The sequence below is a fragment of the Gorilla gorilla genome, chromosome 7 (genome assembly GCF_029281585.2).
Source record: "Gorilla gorilla gorilla isolate KB3781 chromosome 7, NHGRI_mGorGor1-v2.1_pri, whole genome shotgun sequence".
In the NCBI taxonomy this organism is placed as follows: Eukaryota; Metazoa; Chordata; class Mammalia; order Primates; family Hominidae; genus Gorilla; species Gorilla gorilla.
The window spans coordinates 34799416-34814186 of NC_073231.2; the positions used below are offsets into that span (position 1 = coordinate 34799416).

A 14771-nucleotide genomic window follows, 5' to 3' on the forward strand; every position below is an offset into this window, starting at 1 on the left:
CCCGACTGTCATACCCTCTTAACTCACCGAGCCATGCCATTCCCACGTGCTTCTAAATGGCCAGCAGAGCCACCAGAAACGGGCAGAGGCGAGAACATGACTTCAACTTGGTGTTTCTGGTGGATATGTTTTCAGACACCCAGAAGAACTGCGAAGAGACAGCTTCTCTGTATAGCATCCCTCGGAGATGCTGCAGACTTGGTTCCAGGCCATTGCAATAAAGCAAATATCACAGTAAAGTGGGTCACACAAATGTTTTGGTTTCCCAGTGCATATTAAAATGTTTACGCTACATGATAGTAGAAAGTGAGCAATAGCATTATGTCTTAAAGAATCCAATTATATACTTTAATTTAAAAATATATTATTGCTAAAAAAAAAAATGCCAAAAAGTGAGCACATGCTGTTGGAAAAACGGCACCAACAGATCTGCTTGAAGCAGGGTTCCCACAAACCTTCAATATGGAAAAGAAACTCCACTGTATCTGTGAAGACACATAAAGCAAAGTACAATAAAATGAGGTGTGCCTGTAATATGACCGTCCAACACAAGTAACCTTCCATCAATGTTCCCACAAACACTGTATCCTCCTCAACATGTCACCAGATGATGCAACCCCAGTACCTTGAGATGGGGTATATGGAGGATTTGCTCTTACATGTAGTAGACTGAGTGTGTCGAGGCTTAACAAAAGAAACTGCAAGTGAATGAGATAAAGCTACAGAATTTTGTTGAGTACAGCAATTTAGTGAGTCACTTCATTTTGCTAGATCTTCATTTCTGAAATGAGTTTTAGACAAAATAACTGAAATCAATTATCAGACCAGCCCACGAAGTACTGTTGAGCACAGGCATTGCTAGAAGTCACAACCAATAACACAACTGGCAGTAAGCGCCTTATCACAGAGATGGAGAACCTGATCACAGAGCCCACGACGGAGGCCCTGATGCCCATCTCCCTGCAAAGCAGATGAGATGTCCAAACTGCACTTCCAGACCTGGCCCATAAAATAAGATGGAGTGTGGAGATCACAAAAGTAGGTACCTACCTGGAGATAAGCTAACTCTAGATTTTTTACAGGAAAGCTAGTTTCATGCCGTAAGATATTAAAGCTCTTCCTTACCAGAAAAAAACCTGATACAAAGCAAGACAGGCTGTATTTCCTGTGTTCTAAATTATCGTGGGAACCTCAGTTACATCCTCTCCTGCCATGTTTTGGGGCTTGGAGGTAAGAAAGAGGTAAAGCAAACAGATAACACTGTAAAGGGATGAGAGGTAAGTAGAAAAGGGAAAACAACTGAAAAAGCAAAAAAAAGGTTCTTTGTCGTCTGCACAAAGCACTTCCTGCTCTGGGTTTCCATCATGCCTTTTCTGAGAACCAACACCTCTTTTCCTAATCCACTACTATCCCATGCTGTGACGACGGGAGGACCGTGACCACCAGCACAAAGGACCACAGCAGAACATAAAGAGTGCAGGTGAGGAAAATGCGAACTTTGCGTAGAAAGCAGAACCACATGAATTTCCCGTGAGTCACCCTCACTCTAAAGAACGCTCACATATTTGGTAATGGCTCTCATGAGCTGGGCCAGTGACAGGGTGACAGAGGGCATCTCCACCAGAACCATCTCAGGTCAGGCCACATGAGGGTGGAGGCATGGTATAGCTGACGTTCAGGTTGACGAGAAGACACTACAAAGGCTTGCCATCCTGGAATTTACCAAACTCAAGAAGCTGGACACTGATGCTTTTTTTTTTTTTTTTAAGACGGAGTCTCGTTCTGTCACCAGGCTGGAGTGCAGTGGCACGATCTCAGCTCACTGCAACCTCCGCCTCCCGGGTTCAAGTGATTCTCCTGCCTCAGCCTCCCAAGTAGCTAGGAGTACAGGCACATGCCCCAACGCCCAGCTAATTTTTATATTTTTAGTAGAGACAGGGTTTCACCATGTTGGCTGGGATGGTCTCGATCTTTTAACCTCGTGATCCACCTGCCTCAGCCTCCCAAAGTGCTGGGATTACAGGCGTGAGCCAGCTTGCCCGGCTGACACTGACGCTTCTTTTTAAAAGAAAACATTAACAATGACATCCAGCACATCTTTATTGCTCAGCTTGCTAACAAGCAGCACACCTGTGTTCCAGTGGTGAAATCCATGTGCTCAGCAACACAGTGCAGGCTGCAGGCTTCATCACATCCCCAGCACGTGACCCATGGAAATCAGAGACTGGAGCTGCTTCCTGCCATTTCCGAGAATGAAAAGAAACAGAATTCACTAACATCTTAAAAATCCTTCTACAGTGATTTTATTATAAATATGTTCTTTTGGAATAAACAAATACTGCATTCAAGACTATGGGCAAACTTGCTCTAAAGTAACAAACGAGGAAGAAAGGAACCAGGAACCATTTAGAAGTGGAGAAAAACACAGCAAAGACACCTGCATGCCACGCTCAGCGCCTTTCTCCCAGGGAGTAACAGAAGGTTAACAGGGAACATCACATTGCCCATGAGCCCATTCTACTCAAATAAGCTTTGAGTTTGGTAATTTGCACTTGTTTTGTAAACTGAACTGCTCCTCTCCTCAGCCGCAAGCAGCAGATAGGAAGACAGTCTTCAGACCCCGAGCATCAGCAAGAACACTCTTGATTGTGTATCTGTAACTCTGTTCCAGGGCAAAACTGTTCCCTATTTGCTGGAAGTAATGTCAGAGTAATCCTTCAGCACTCCAGCCAAGTGTTCGTTATGAGTCTTAAAGCGTCGCTTTTTCTGTGAAGCAGGCTTTTTCCTTCTCTGAATAGGGGCCTAAAGGAAAAGGTAAAAACAATTAGAAACAACAGCTGCTCTGAGGGGTGGTGTGGCCAGGATGTTCTGAGCATGCCCAGATGCCAGTGGCTGAGGATGCCAGGTTCGGACCCTTCTCCTGCTCTGCCACCCAGCAGCACACATGGGGCACAGCACACGCCCTGACCAGACCCCGGGCCTCTGTTCCCCTGAGATGCAGACGCCATCGGGAATGAAGGAGCAGGCACAAAAACCTGCCAAAATGGTTCTAGGCACTAAGTCAAACAAAAGGGACGATGAAGCCCTTCAGCTCTGTCTCTGTCATCAGGTTTAAAAACGTATCCACCATTACCGATTTTAAAAAGATCTGAAGAAAATATGGCAAAATCCTGAGAAAGGAGGGGCACATGAAGGTCTGTAATATTCTCTATTCTTTTCTATATACTTGAAATATTAGCATCACATGATGAAAAAAATTAACAAATGAGACAATAATAGGAAATCATGGAGGGCTGCAATTACACTCATTTGTGGAAAGAGATTGACAATAAAGCTTCCCTTTAGGTGAGTCCTAAAAATTCACCAAACACACATGCCCACCCCACACCCCAGAAAGACACAGGTGACAAGCTATGAAGCATGACGGTGGACAAGGAAAGGGGGGAGGAGCACAGCACTGCTAACAAGGGTGCTGGTGAATCATCCCCCCGGGCTTTGTTCTTAGACTACAGATTTTATTTGCTGGTGCAAAGCAATGTAAAAGTCATCATTTAATTACTAACATCCCCTGTGAGCAGGACTTAGAGACTATACGGACAAAAATATCTGGTTCCTAGAGGACCTGAAAGTTACTATGGCAGAACCAGGCACCAGGACGGCGAGGCTCACGGAGCAGGGGAGGGCCCCGTTCAAGTCTGAAAGGTTGTGCAGATCAAGGCGCAGCCTCCCTTTAAGAATAGGGAGAAGGGCTTGTAGCAGCTTAGAGTGGGAGAATGGGGAACACACAGGCCCTGGAAGGTTCCATATGGCTATACCTCAAGAGCAGGACTGCTTGGGAGGAGCTGGGTGTAGAAAGGCACTCACAGGCCTGGAGCAGCACCGAGGGCGGGTCTGCAGGCCTGCAATACCTCAGATGTGACCTGGGCTGCGGACACTGAGAAACAATGGCAGGGGAACGACTCCCAGCTCTTCAGAGGGCAGAAAGCGGAGCAGGCTAACAGTTCCCAGGGCAGGGGATTAAGCTGCTTTGCTAGAGATTACGCACCACTTTCTTTGGTCCAGATTCCTGCATGGAAGAAATACCCTGTCGCTTCAGATATTCTTCAATTTTCTCCTCGTCCATGGAATCTACAGTGACACTCCTCCACAGTTTCTGAAATTCTGTATCAAACAGACACTAGTTATTTTACAATCCATTTTTACAAACTATAGCATCTCGTTCAAAATCCAGGCTTCAGTGTTATCTCCTCTGGATCCAAATGAGCACATCTGATGTGTCATCATGAAACAAGTCAGGGCAGAACATCCACATGCGGGACACGGTGCAGGGAAAGGCTTGGAGACAGAACTGCACCCACACAGCCCCGACAGTGGGGCTGTTTCTTGAGGCCAGCAAATGAGGGCTGCCGCAATGAAGCCACCCTGCTTTCCTGGGCCGTCAACACCCTCCTTTAATTCCTCTATTTGGGGCTAACAGTTTATTTCCTGCTCAGCTCCACTAAGTATGATACACTCATTCCTCTCTCATTGATAACAGAAAATAAGAAACGTGTAGGGAGACGGGAACCGAAGTTTCACATGGAAATGAGGTTATTCAACAATTTATCTGCAAAAAAGACTTTTGAAATCAAATAACCTGGGAACTGGTGACTAAGGAGGCATGAAAGGGAAAGGGGGGATGGCTGAAATAGAAACACTGTCTCACCTCCTCTCTGTAATACAAGGAGAAAGGCGACAGTCCTGCCTGCATCTTGTCTTCAGAAACCTGTAGTCCCTCTGCCACATCACTATTTTTGCAACCAAGAGAGACCACAATTGGGAAGTATTCCAAATGAACATTATTTACATCTTACATTCTGCTCCTGAAGACAGGTTCTGATCACTGGTTTCACTTAATTATCAGAAGCTACTTTCAGACACAAAATCCTAAGACTTACACGCTCAGGAATGAAAAAAGGAAAAGCTCTCTGAGCCCCGAGGCTTCACAGAGCCTCACACTCACAATTGCCCCATGCACTGAGGGTATGCACCTTCCCTTCCTTTCTTCCCACCCCAGACCCTCACCCAGCGCTGCCCTCCTTTTCTTCCAGAGCCAAGAACTTCCCACGGTCCATCTACAAATGATAAATGAAGTAGGCATCTGATACTGTGCTAGGCCAGATTTCTTTCCTTTTCCCCTTTTCCTTCCTTCCCCCTTTCTCTCTCATTTCAGTACACGCTGCATAAAGTAAATGATGCCCACACAGGCAGGACTCTGGTGATACCATGGAAATCTGTTTACTGCCACCTACCCTGAAGCTTTTCACTGCAGGTGACCAATGGCAAAAGTGGCAAAATCTACTACAAAGAATTCAACCTGAGCATAAAGCTATTTAAATCCAAAATGTCTCTAAATAAGATTTTTTAATTTCCATAGATACATTAGGGGTTCTTTCTACTACACACCCACTGAACGTTCATCTGCACACATTATGGACATGACCTAACTGATAACAACTGTGTGCATGATTGTCTCGGCCTCTCTAAGCTCCTTGAGAGCAGGGAGCTCTATTTCCATCTTGTTTCCATGATAGTCGGCATATTTCCATCTCGTTTCCATGACAGTCGGCACTGTACCTAGCACATGACAGGTCCTCAGTGATTTGATTACTGAATGTATGAAACACCATCACTGTCTACTACAGCCTAGACAAGACTTCAACGATTTGACTACCGAATGTATGAAATACCATCATTGTCTACTACACCCTAGACAAGACAGACTGTTTTCTTTTTTTAAAATTTATTTATTTTTGAGATAGGGTCTAGTTCTGTTGCCCAAACTGGAAAGCAGTGGCGCAATCTCAGCTCACTATAACCTCCACCTCCTGGGCTTAAGCAATCCTCCCACCTCAGCCTCCTGAGGAGCTGGGACCAAGGTACACACCACCATGTCCAGCTAAGTTGTTTCTGGGGGGGGGGGTTTGTGTAGAGATGAGGTTTTACCATGTTGCCCAGGCTGGGCTCAAACTCCTGAGCTCAGGCAATCCATCTGCCTCGGCCTCCCGAAGTGCTGGGATTACAGGTGTCGAGCCACCATGTCTGGCCTATATTTTTCTTTTTACATTTTTTAGACTTTTAAAAAATAATTTTACACTAACAAAAGGGTTACAAAATGAGTACACAGAGTTCCTATATGCCCTTTATCCAGCTTCCCCTAATGTTAACACCTTACATAACTGTATAATTATTGAAACTAACATGGACATATTACTATTAATTCATCAACAGGCCTTACTGAAACTTCACAAGTTTGAAGTGAAACTTCAACTTCACTGATGCTCTTTTCTTGGCCCAGGATCCTGCCTGTCACATCTCTTTGGTCTCCTCCATTCTCTAAGTGTGGCCAGTCTTTGTTTCCCCACTGGTCAGTTGTTTTACAGAATCTTCCATTTGGGTTTGTCTAGTATTTCCTCATTACTAGATTGAGGTTATGCAATTCTGGCAAGAACAACACAGTAACGAGCTTGTGCCCTTCTTGGGGCACAGTAGCAAGCTACATAGTGTCAACATGGACCCGGTAAACGCTGACCATCAGGCAAGGTGTTATCTCTCAGGTTTCTCTGTCATGAAGCTATCAGTTTTTCCTTTGTAGTTAATAATTAATGGAGAGATATTTTCAGACTATATAAATACCGTTTCTCATATTATCACTAATTTTATAATAGCATCCATTGGTAGCGCTTACCTACAAAAATGACTACTTGTAAGTAACTACTGACAAATTATTTCCATCATTCCTTCCATATGTACTAATTAGAATTCTACTATAATAGGCTGGGCACAGTGGCTCATGCCTGTAATCCCAGCACTTTGGGAGGCCAAGGAGGGTGGATCATTCAAGGTCAGGAGTTCAAGACCAGCCTGGCCAACATGGCGAAACTGTGTCTCTACTAAAAATACAAAAATTAGCTGGGCATGGCAGTGGGTACCTGTAAGCCCAGCTACTCAGGAGGCTGAGGCAGGAAAATCACTTGAACCTGGGAGGCGGAGGGTGCAGTGAGCTGAGATTGTGCCACTGTACTCCAGCCTGGGTAACACAGCGAGACTCCATCTCAAAAAACAAAACAAAACAAAAAACACAAAGAGCTGCTCTTTCTTCAGTTCACTGTTTGTTTGTTGAGACAGGGTCTCACTTTGTCACCTAGGCTGGAGTGCAGTGGCACAATCTTGGCTCACTGAAGCCTCAACTTCCTGGGCTCAATCAATCTTCCTCCCTCAGCCTCCCAAGTGGCTGGGACTACAGGCACACACCACCACACCAGGCTAACTTTTGTATTTTTAGTAGAGACAGGGTTTCATCATGTTGCCAAGGCTGGTCTCGAACGTCTAGACTCAAGCGATACACCTGCCTTGGCCTCCCAAAGTACTGGGATTACCAGCCTGAGCCACTGTGCCCAACCTCCAACTTGTTTTTCAATTATTTAATTTAGCAGACTCATGGATATTACTGTACAGATTTATATCTACATATTTATTACACAGATAATCCATGACGATCAGTATTTATTTATTTATTTATTTTATTTATTTATTTTGAGATGGAGTCTCGCACTGTCACCCAAGCTGGAGTGCAGTGGTGCGATCTCAGCTCACTGCAAGCTCCACCTCCCGGGTTCACGCCATTCTCCTGTCTCAGCCTCCCGAGTAGCTGGGACTACAGGCGCCAGCCACCACGCCCAGCTAACTTTTTGTATTTTTTAGTAGAGACAGGGTTTCACCGTGTTATCCAGGATGGTCTCGATCTCCTGACCTTGTGATCTGCCTGCCTCAGCCTCCCAAAGTGCTGGGATTACAGGCGTGAGCCACCGTGCCCAGCCGACGATCAGTATTTATTTTGTGGTTCAAACATCCCAGCTCTAATCACTAAGATTTCCTTCATGTTGGTTCCTATATCCCTGACTTGCTTCCTTTTTTTTTTTTTTCCTCCAGTTTTTCTTCTTTCTCTCACTTTCTGGTGGTACTAAAAGATGTTCCAGGCTCATCTTGTACTTCCCCTCATTTGGAATCAATCATTTCTTCAAGGATTCCTGACTTGTTTTATTATAGAATGGTATTTAAAAACCAAGATCTACATATTTTGGGTTTTTTAAAATAGCAATCTCTTTTTTGAAAACAAAATGATCAAGGGACATCAAATTTGAAGGCAGACACTTTATTATGGCAGAAGACAGCCAAGTATCATGAAAGTCAGGCACACTCTAAACTGTAAGGGTAAATAAAATCAGAACTGATTTAGAAATCTACTCTCTTAGCAGAAAAGAGGAGAAAACAGACTAGAATTTAAAAGCTCAGATTTGATCCTTTCATTTCAAAAGACCCTTCCTTGTCCCACATGAGTTAAGAATAAAAAACTGTGTAACTGCCATAGAAGGGAAGAAAATGAGCCAACTTACCAATGAGGCTTTGCTTAAAATTCCCAAATAACGCACTCACATTTTGTCTGTGCTTAGCCCTTTCCCGTAAATGCAAAAGTAGCACAACAGTGTGGTGCAGGCCTCAGAGCCAGATGGCCTGGCTGTGACCTCAGTTACCACATTTCCTGCACAAAGTGGTGCAAACATCTTAATTTTTCTGCCTCCATTTCTTCATCTGTAAAGTCAGGATAATAATAATACCTGCCTCGCCGAGCGTGGTGGCTCTGTAATCCAAGCACTTTAGGAGGCCAAGGCAGGCGGATCACCTGAGGTCGGGAGTTCGAGACCAGCCTGACCAACATGGAGAAATCCCATCTCTATTAAAAATACAAAATTAGCCAGGCGTGGTGGCACATGCCTGTAGTCCCAGCTACTTGGGAGGCTGAGGAAGGAGAATCGCTTGAGTCCAGAAGGCAGAGGTTGTGGTGAGCCGAGATCACGCCATTGCACTCCAGCCTGGGCAACAAGAGTGAAACTCCGTCTCAATAATAATAATAATGATAATAGTAATAATAATACCTGCCTCATAGAATAGTGAGGATTAGAGGAGTTAATAAAGCACCGAAAATAATGCCTGCAAATGAAACAGCATTATCTACACCTATTACTGTTATCATCACCATCTAACACCCATCATAATTTTCTGGGTGCTGGTGTCTTTAATAAAGGCAATATAAAACATTTAAGAAGAGGATCAGCTACTAGACACAAAGTGATCTCATTTATGTAAAGTAGAAGAAACAAAACTTCTAAAAATTTCTTAAAAAGCAAAAACACATACATATTAAATACATCGTAAAGATGTGGAAAATACACACCAATAGGTATCCCCAGAGAAAAGAATACAGTTTGCTTAGAGAATTTTCATTTTTTTGCCTGCAGACTTAACAAAGGTTTTATTAATAATATGCAGAAATATTTGTGTATTGCTAGTGTAAAATTTTAAAGAAATAACCTAAAAATAAGGAGGATCATATTTACTAATAATTCACGCACTTGCCACTTTTTCTCAGCCCCACATTAGGCTATGGTGTTCTAGTGTTAGCATTAAGGTACATCTTTGCCCTTTAAAAAAAAAAAAAAAAAAAGGCCAGGCCCAGTGGCTCATGCCTGTAATTCCAGAGCTTAGGGAGATGGAGGTGGGAGGACTGCTTGAACCCAGGAGCTCAAGGCCAGCCTGGGCAATATATAGAGACCCCATCTCAAAAATTTAAAAAACAAGCTGGGCATGGTGGTGTTCACTTGTAGTCCCAGCTACTCAGGAGACTGAGGTGGGAAGACAGCTTGAACCCAGTTTGACGTTGTAAGCTACAATTGTGCCACTGCACTCCAGCCTGGGAGACAAAGAGAGACCCTGTCTCTAAAACAACAACAACAACAAAACCGAATGCAGAATCTCAACGAGCAACACGCCATGCCTTCCTCCCTTTTCCTTTAACAACTCGTGTTATTAACGTGACTTTTTATCCTCAAAAGTGTCATTATATCCACTTTGCAGTTCCAGAAAATAGGACATTTCTCGATTTACCTCATCTTCTAGTGATCTTACATTTGAGACACCATCAAAATAATTTCTCGTGTGCTACACAGAAAAATGCACCCCCACCCAAGATGTCCACAACGTAATCCCCAGAACCTGTGAATACATTACCATAAAAGAGACTTTGGTGACTAAGAATCTTGAGATGAGGAGATCTCAAGATTTGGATTCTGAATTGGAAGAATTAATACTGTTAAAATGTCCATACTATCCAAAGTGATCCACAGATTCAATGCAATCCCTATAAAAATTCCAATGTCATTTTTCACATAAATAGAAAAAATAATTCTAAAAGTCTAATGGAAACACACAAAAAAACTGAATAGCCAAGGCAATCTTGAGCGAAACAAACAAAACTAGAGGTACCACACTACTTCAAACTATATTACAACAATGCTACGGTAATCAAAACAGCATGGGACTGGCATAAACAAAAGCCCAGTAATGAACCCATGCATTTACAATCAGCTGATCTTTGACAAAGTTGCCAAGAACACACAATGGGAAAAGGACAGTCTCTTCAATAAAGGGTGTCGGGAAAACTGAATATCCACATGCAGGAGAATGAAATGAGACCACTGTCTCACACCATATAGAAAAATCAACTCAAAATGGATTGAAGACTTAAACATAAGACCTGAACCTGTGAAAATACTACAAGAAAACACAGGGAAAACAACATAACACTGGTCAGGGCAATCATTTTTTGGATTTGACCCCAAAAGTTCAGGCAACAAAAGCAAACATAGACAACTGGGATTACAACAAACCAAAAAGCTTCAGCATGGCAAAGTAAACAGAGTGAAGAGACAACCTACAAACTGGGAGAATATATTTGCAAGCAATACATCTAATATGGGTTTAATATACAAAATATAGGGCAGGTGCCACAACTCATGCCTATAATCCCAGCACTTTGGGAGGCCGAGGCAGGAAGATTGCTTGAGCCTAGGAGTTCGAGACCAGCCTGGGCAATATAGTGAGACCTCATCTCTACAAAAAATGTTTTAAGATTAGCCAAGTTTGGTGGTGCATATCTGCAGTCCCAGCTACTCAGGAGGCTAAGATGACAGGATCACTTCAGCCTGGGAGGTGGAGGCTGCAGTTAGCTGATATCATGCTGCTGCATTACAATCTGGGCAACAAAATGAGACGCTGCCTCCAAAAAAGAAAAAAAAATTATATATATTTTCCATATATATGGAACTCAAAATAATAGCAAAAAAAAAAAATAACCTGATTTAAAAATTGGCAAAAGATCTGAATATTGTCTGAAAATTCAGAAATCCTGAAATGTCAGAAATATTCAGACATTTCTCAAAAGAAGATATACAAATGAGGCCAGGCACAGTGGCTCATGCCTATAATCCCAGCACTTTGGGAGGCCAAGGCATGTGGATCACCTAAGGTCAGGAGTTCGAGACCAGCCTGGCCACCATGGCAAAACCCCATCTCTACTAAAAATACAAACTCAGCTGGGCGTGGTGGCGGGCACCTGTAATTCCAGCTACTTGGGAGGCTGAGGCAGGAGAATTGCTTGAACCCAAGATATGGAGGTTGCAATGAGCCAAGACCACGCCACTGCACTCCAGCCTGGGCGACAGAGCAAGACTCCATCTTAAAAAAAAAAAAAAAAAAAAAAACCACACAAATGACCAACAGATATATTGCTCATCATTGCTAATCATTAGGGAAACACAAATCAAAACCACAATGATTTCCAACTGGGGCAGAGACTTAAAGGAAAAAGGAGAAAGAGAAGTACAATGAGCCATCACTTCACACCTGTGAGAATGGTTATCCTCAAAAAGACAAAAGATAACATGCACTGATGAGGATGTAGCAGAGGGAACACCTGTACACTGTTGGTGGAAATGTAAATTGGTGTAGCCATTATGGAAAACTGTATGGAGTCCCCCCAAAAAACTAATAACTAGATTATCATTTGATCCACCAATCCCACTTCTGGATATTTATTCTAACGACTTGAACTTAGTATGTTGAGGAGATGCTTGCACTTGCACGTTCACTGCAGCATTATTTACAACAGTCAAGATAAAGACTCAGTCTAAGTGTCTATCAACAGATGAACGGATAACAAAAATATAATATATATACACACAATGGAATTCTATTAGCCTTAAAAAAGAAATGAATTCTGTCATTTGCAACAACATGAATAAACCTGGAGGACACTGTTAAATGAAATAAGCCAGGCACCAAATGACAAAAACCGCATGTTTTCACCTCTACGTGCAATCTAAAACAATCAGAACTCAACAGAAGCAGAGAGTAGAATGATGGCTACTAGAGGCTAGGAGAAGGGGAATGAGGAGGTGTTGGTCCAAAGAAAAAGGAATCTTGAAAGGCAGGTTATCCTGGATTATTTGAGCAGACCTAATGTAATCACAAGGGTCCTTATAAAGGAAAGAGGCAGGCAAGAGAGCCTGAGTCAAGGCGGAAGCAGAGGTCAGAGTGATGCTGGGACACAAGCCAAGAAATCTGGGCAGCCTCTGGAAGCTGAAAAGGCAAGGAAACGAATTCTTCCCATGAGTTTCCAGAAGTGCAGCCCTCCTTACCCATTTAAGACTTCTGACCTCCAGAACAGTAAGATAATACGTTTGTGTTGTTTTAAGCCATGAAGTTTGTAGTAACATCTTACAGCAGCAACAGGAAACTAATACACACTGCTTGAAAATTTTCTTTTTAAAAAAGTACTGGCCTGGCCGGGCACAGTGGCTCACGCCTGTAATCCCAGCACTTTTGGAGGCTGAGGCAGGCGGATCACGAGGTCAGGAGTTTGAGACCAGCCTGACCAACATGGTGAAACCCCATCTCTACTAAAAATGCAAATAAAATTATCCGGGCATGGTGGCACACGCCTGTAATCACAGCTACTCAGGAGGCTGAGGCAGGAGAATCGCTTGAATCCAGGAGGCAGAGGTTGCAGTAACCAAGATCGCACTACTGCACTCAAGCCTGCTGACAAAGCGAGACTCCACCTCAAAAAAAAAAGAAAAAAGTATTGGCGCAGTGCAATGACTCACACCTGTAATCCCAGTACTTTGGGAGGCCAAGGTGGGAGGATCACTTGAAGCCAGAAGTTCAAGACCAGTCTGGGCAAAAGTGAGACGTCCATCTCTACCAAAAAAATTTTTTAAATAATAAATTGGCCAGACATGGAGGCATATGCCTGTAGTCCCAGCTAAGAGACTGAGGTGGGAGGATGGCTTGAGTCCAGGGGAGTTCAAGGCTGCAGTGAGCTATGACTGTGCCATTACATTCCAGCCTGAGCAACAGAGCAAGACGCTGTCTTAAAAATAAAAAATAAATTTTAAGTATAACTTAAGCAGGCAGGATTATAAAGACAAGTGCCACTTCATCCTCAACATTTCAACAAGTATTTCTTGAGAATTCTGTCACTACCACAGTATGACCTGCTATCTGGACATCTGTAAAGAACAGGCATCGTCTGCCCAAATCTGTGCAGCAGAGGCTGGACAGAATGAGAAGAACTTGGCAGCACTTGCTGTTCTTGGTGATCCTGCTGAAATCTACACTGAGCAACTGCACTTTTTACTCGGGATAAACACCAGACACCAAAACAAGAAGGGGAGAAGCCGTGGGCTAACTCTTTACCTTGAAAACTGCTTTACAATGGGATAAACACCATATTCTTTTGAACAACTACTTTAAATTGTCCTTTTATTTTACTAAGGTATAATTTATGAAAATTAAAATCCTGCACATTTTATTGTACAATTCCTGAAGTTTTGACAAGCATATGGTCATGCTAACACCACCATGATAATGATACAGACAGTTCCACAACTGCAAATCACCCTATGCTCCTCTGCAGTCACTCTCTCCACGGGCAGCCCCTGATCTGTTTCTATGGTTGTTTCCCAGGAATATCATAAACATATAAATAAAATCACACAGCATGTCCCTTTCGAATCTGGCTTCCCTCATGAGGCATGATGCCTCTGAGATTCATCCATGTTGTTGGAATGTCAGTCCTTTGTTCCTTTTCATTGCTGAGTTGTATTCCACTGTAAGTATGTGCCACAGTTAAGGGGAAGTTAAGGGACAGTTAAAGGATGTGAGTTGTTTCCAATTGTTGGTGGTTAGGAAGAAAGCCAGTATAAATACCCATGAATTTAATGTGAATTTGGGTTAACACCCAAGAGTGGGATGGCTGGGTTATACAGTAGTATATATTACAATGTAGAGATCTATACCTACTATTTAGCTTTCTAAAGGACACTGGACCCATGTCTCACACCATAAACAAAAACTCTAACTCCTAGAGGAAAAAACTCTAACCCCTAGAGGAAAAAACAGAAGTAAATCTTCATGACCTTGGATTAGGCAATGGTTTAGACATGACACCAAAAGCACAAGCAGCAAAAGAAATAAAGATAAAGGACTTGATTGAAATTAAAAACATTTTTTTTTTTTTGAGACAGAGTTGCACTCTGCCACCCAGGCTGGAGTGCAGTGGAGCAATCTCAGCTCACTACAACCTCACCCTCCCAGGTTCAAGTGATCCTCCTGCCTCAGCCTCCCGAGTAGCTGGGATTACAGATGGAGACCACCATGCCCAGCTAATTTTTGTATTTTTAGTAGAGACAGGGTTTTGCCATGTTGGCCAAGCTGGTCTCGAACTCCTAACCTCGGATGATCCACCTGCCTCGGCCTCTCAAAGTGCTGGGATTACAGGTGTGAGCCACTGCGCCTGGCCCAAAATTAAGAACTTTTATACCTAATAAGAC

At 43.1% G+C, this 14771-nt stretch overlaps 1 protein-coding gene across 2 annotated transcripts in view; it reads right to left on the reverse strand.

Annotated features, from left to right (window-relative positions):
* Positions 1-2287: 2287 nt before the first annotated feature.
* The window catches only part of GTF2E2 (general transcription factor IIE subunit 2), a 102213-nt gene continuing 89729 nt past the window's right edge, over positions 2288-14771 (reverse strand). For both annotated transcript variants that reach the window (XM_055348345.1, XM_019032324.3), the window contains 2 exons: positions 4046-4161; positions 2288-2802 (listed from right to left, as the gene is read on the reverse strand). In XM_055348345.1, coding sequence (XP_055204320.1) covers positions 2686-2802; positions 4046-4161 — 233 coding nt within the window. In that variant the 3' untranslated portion in view covers positions 2288-2685. The remainder of the gene's footprint in view (positions 2803-4045; positions 4162-14771) is intronic.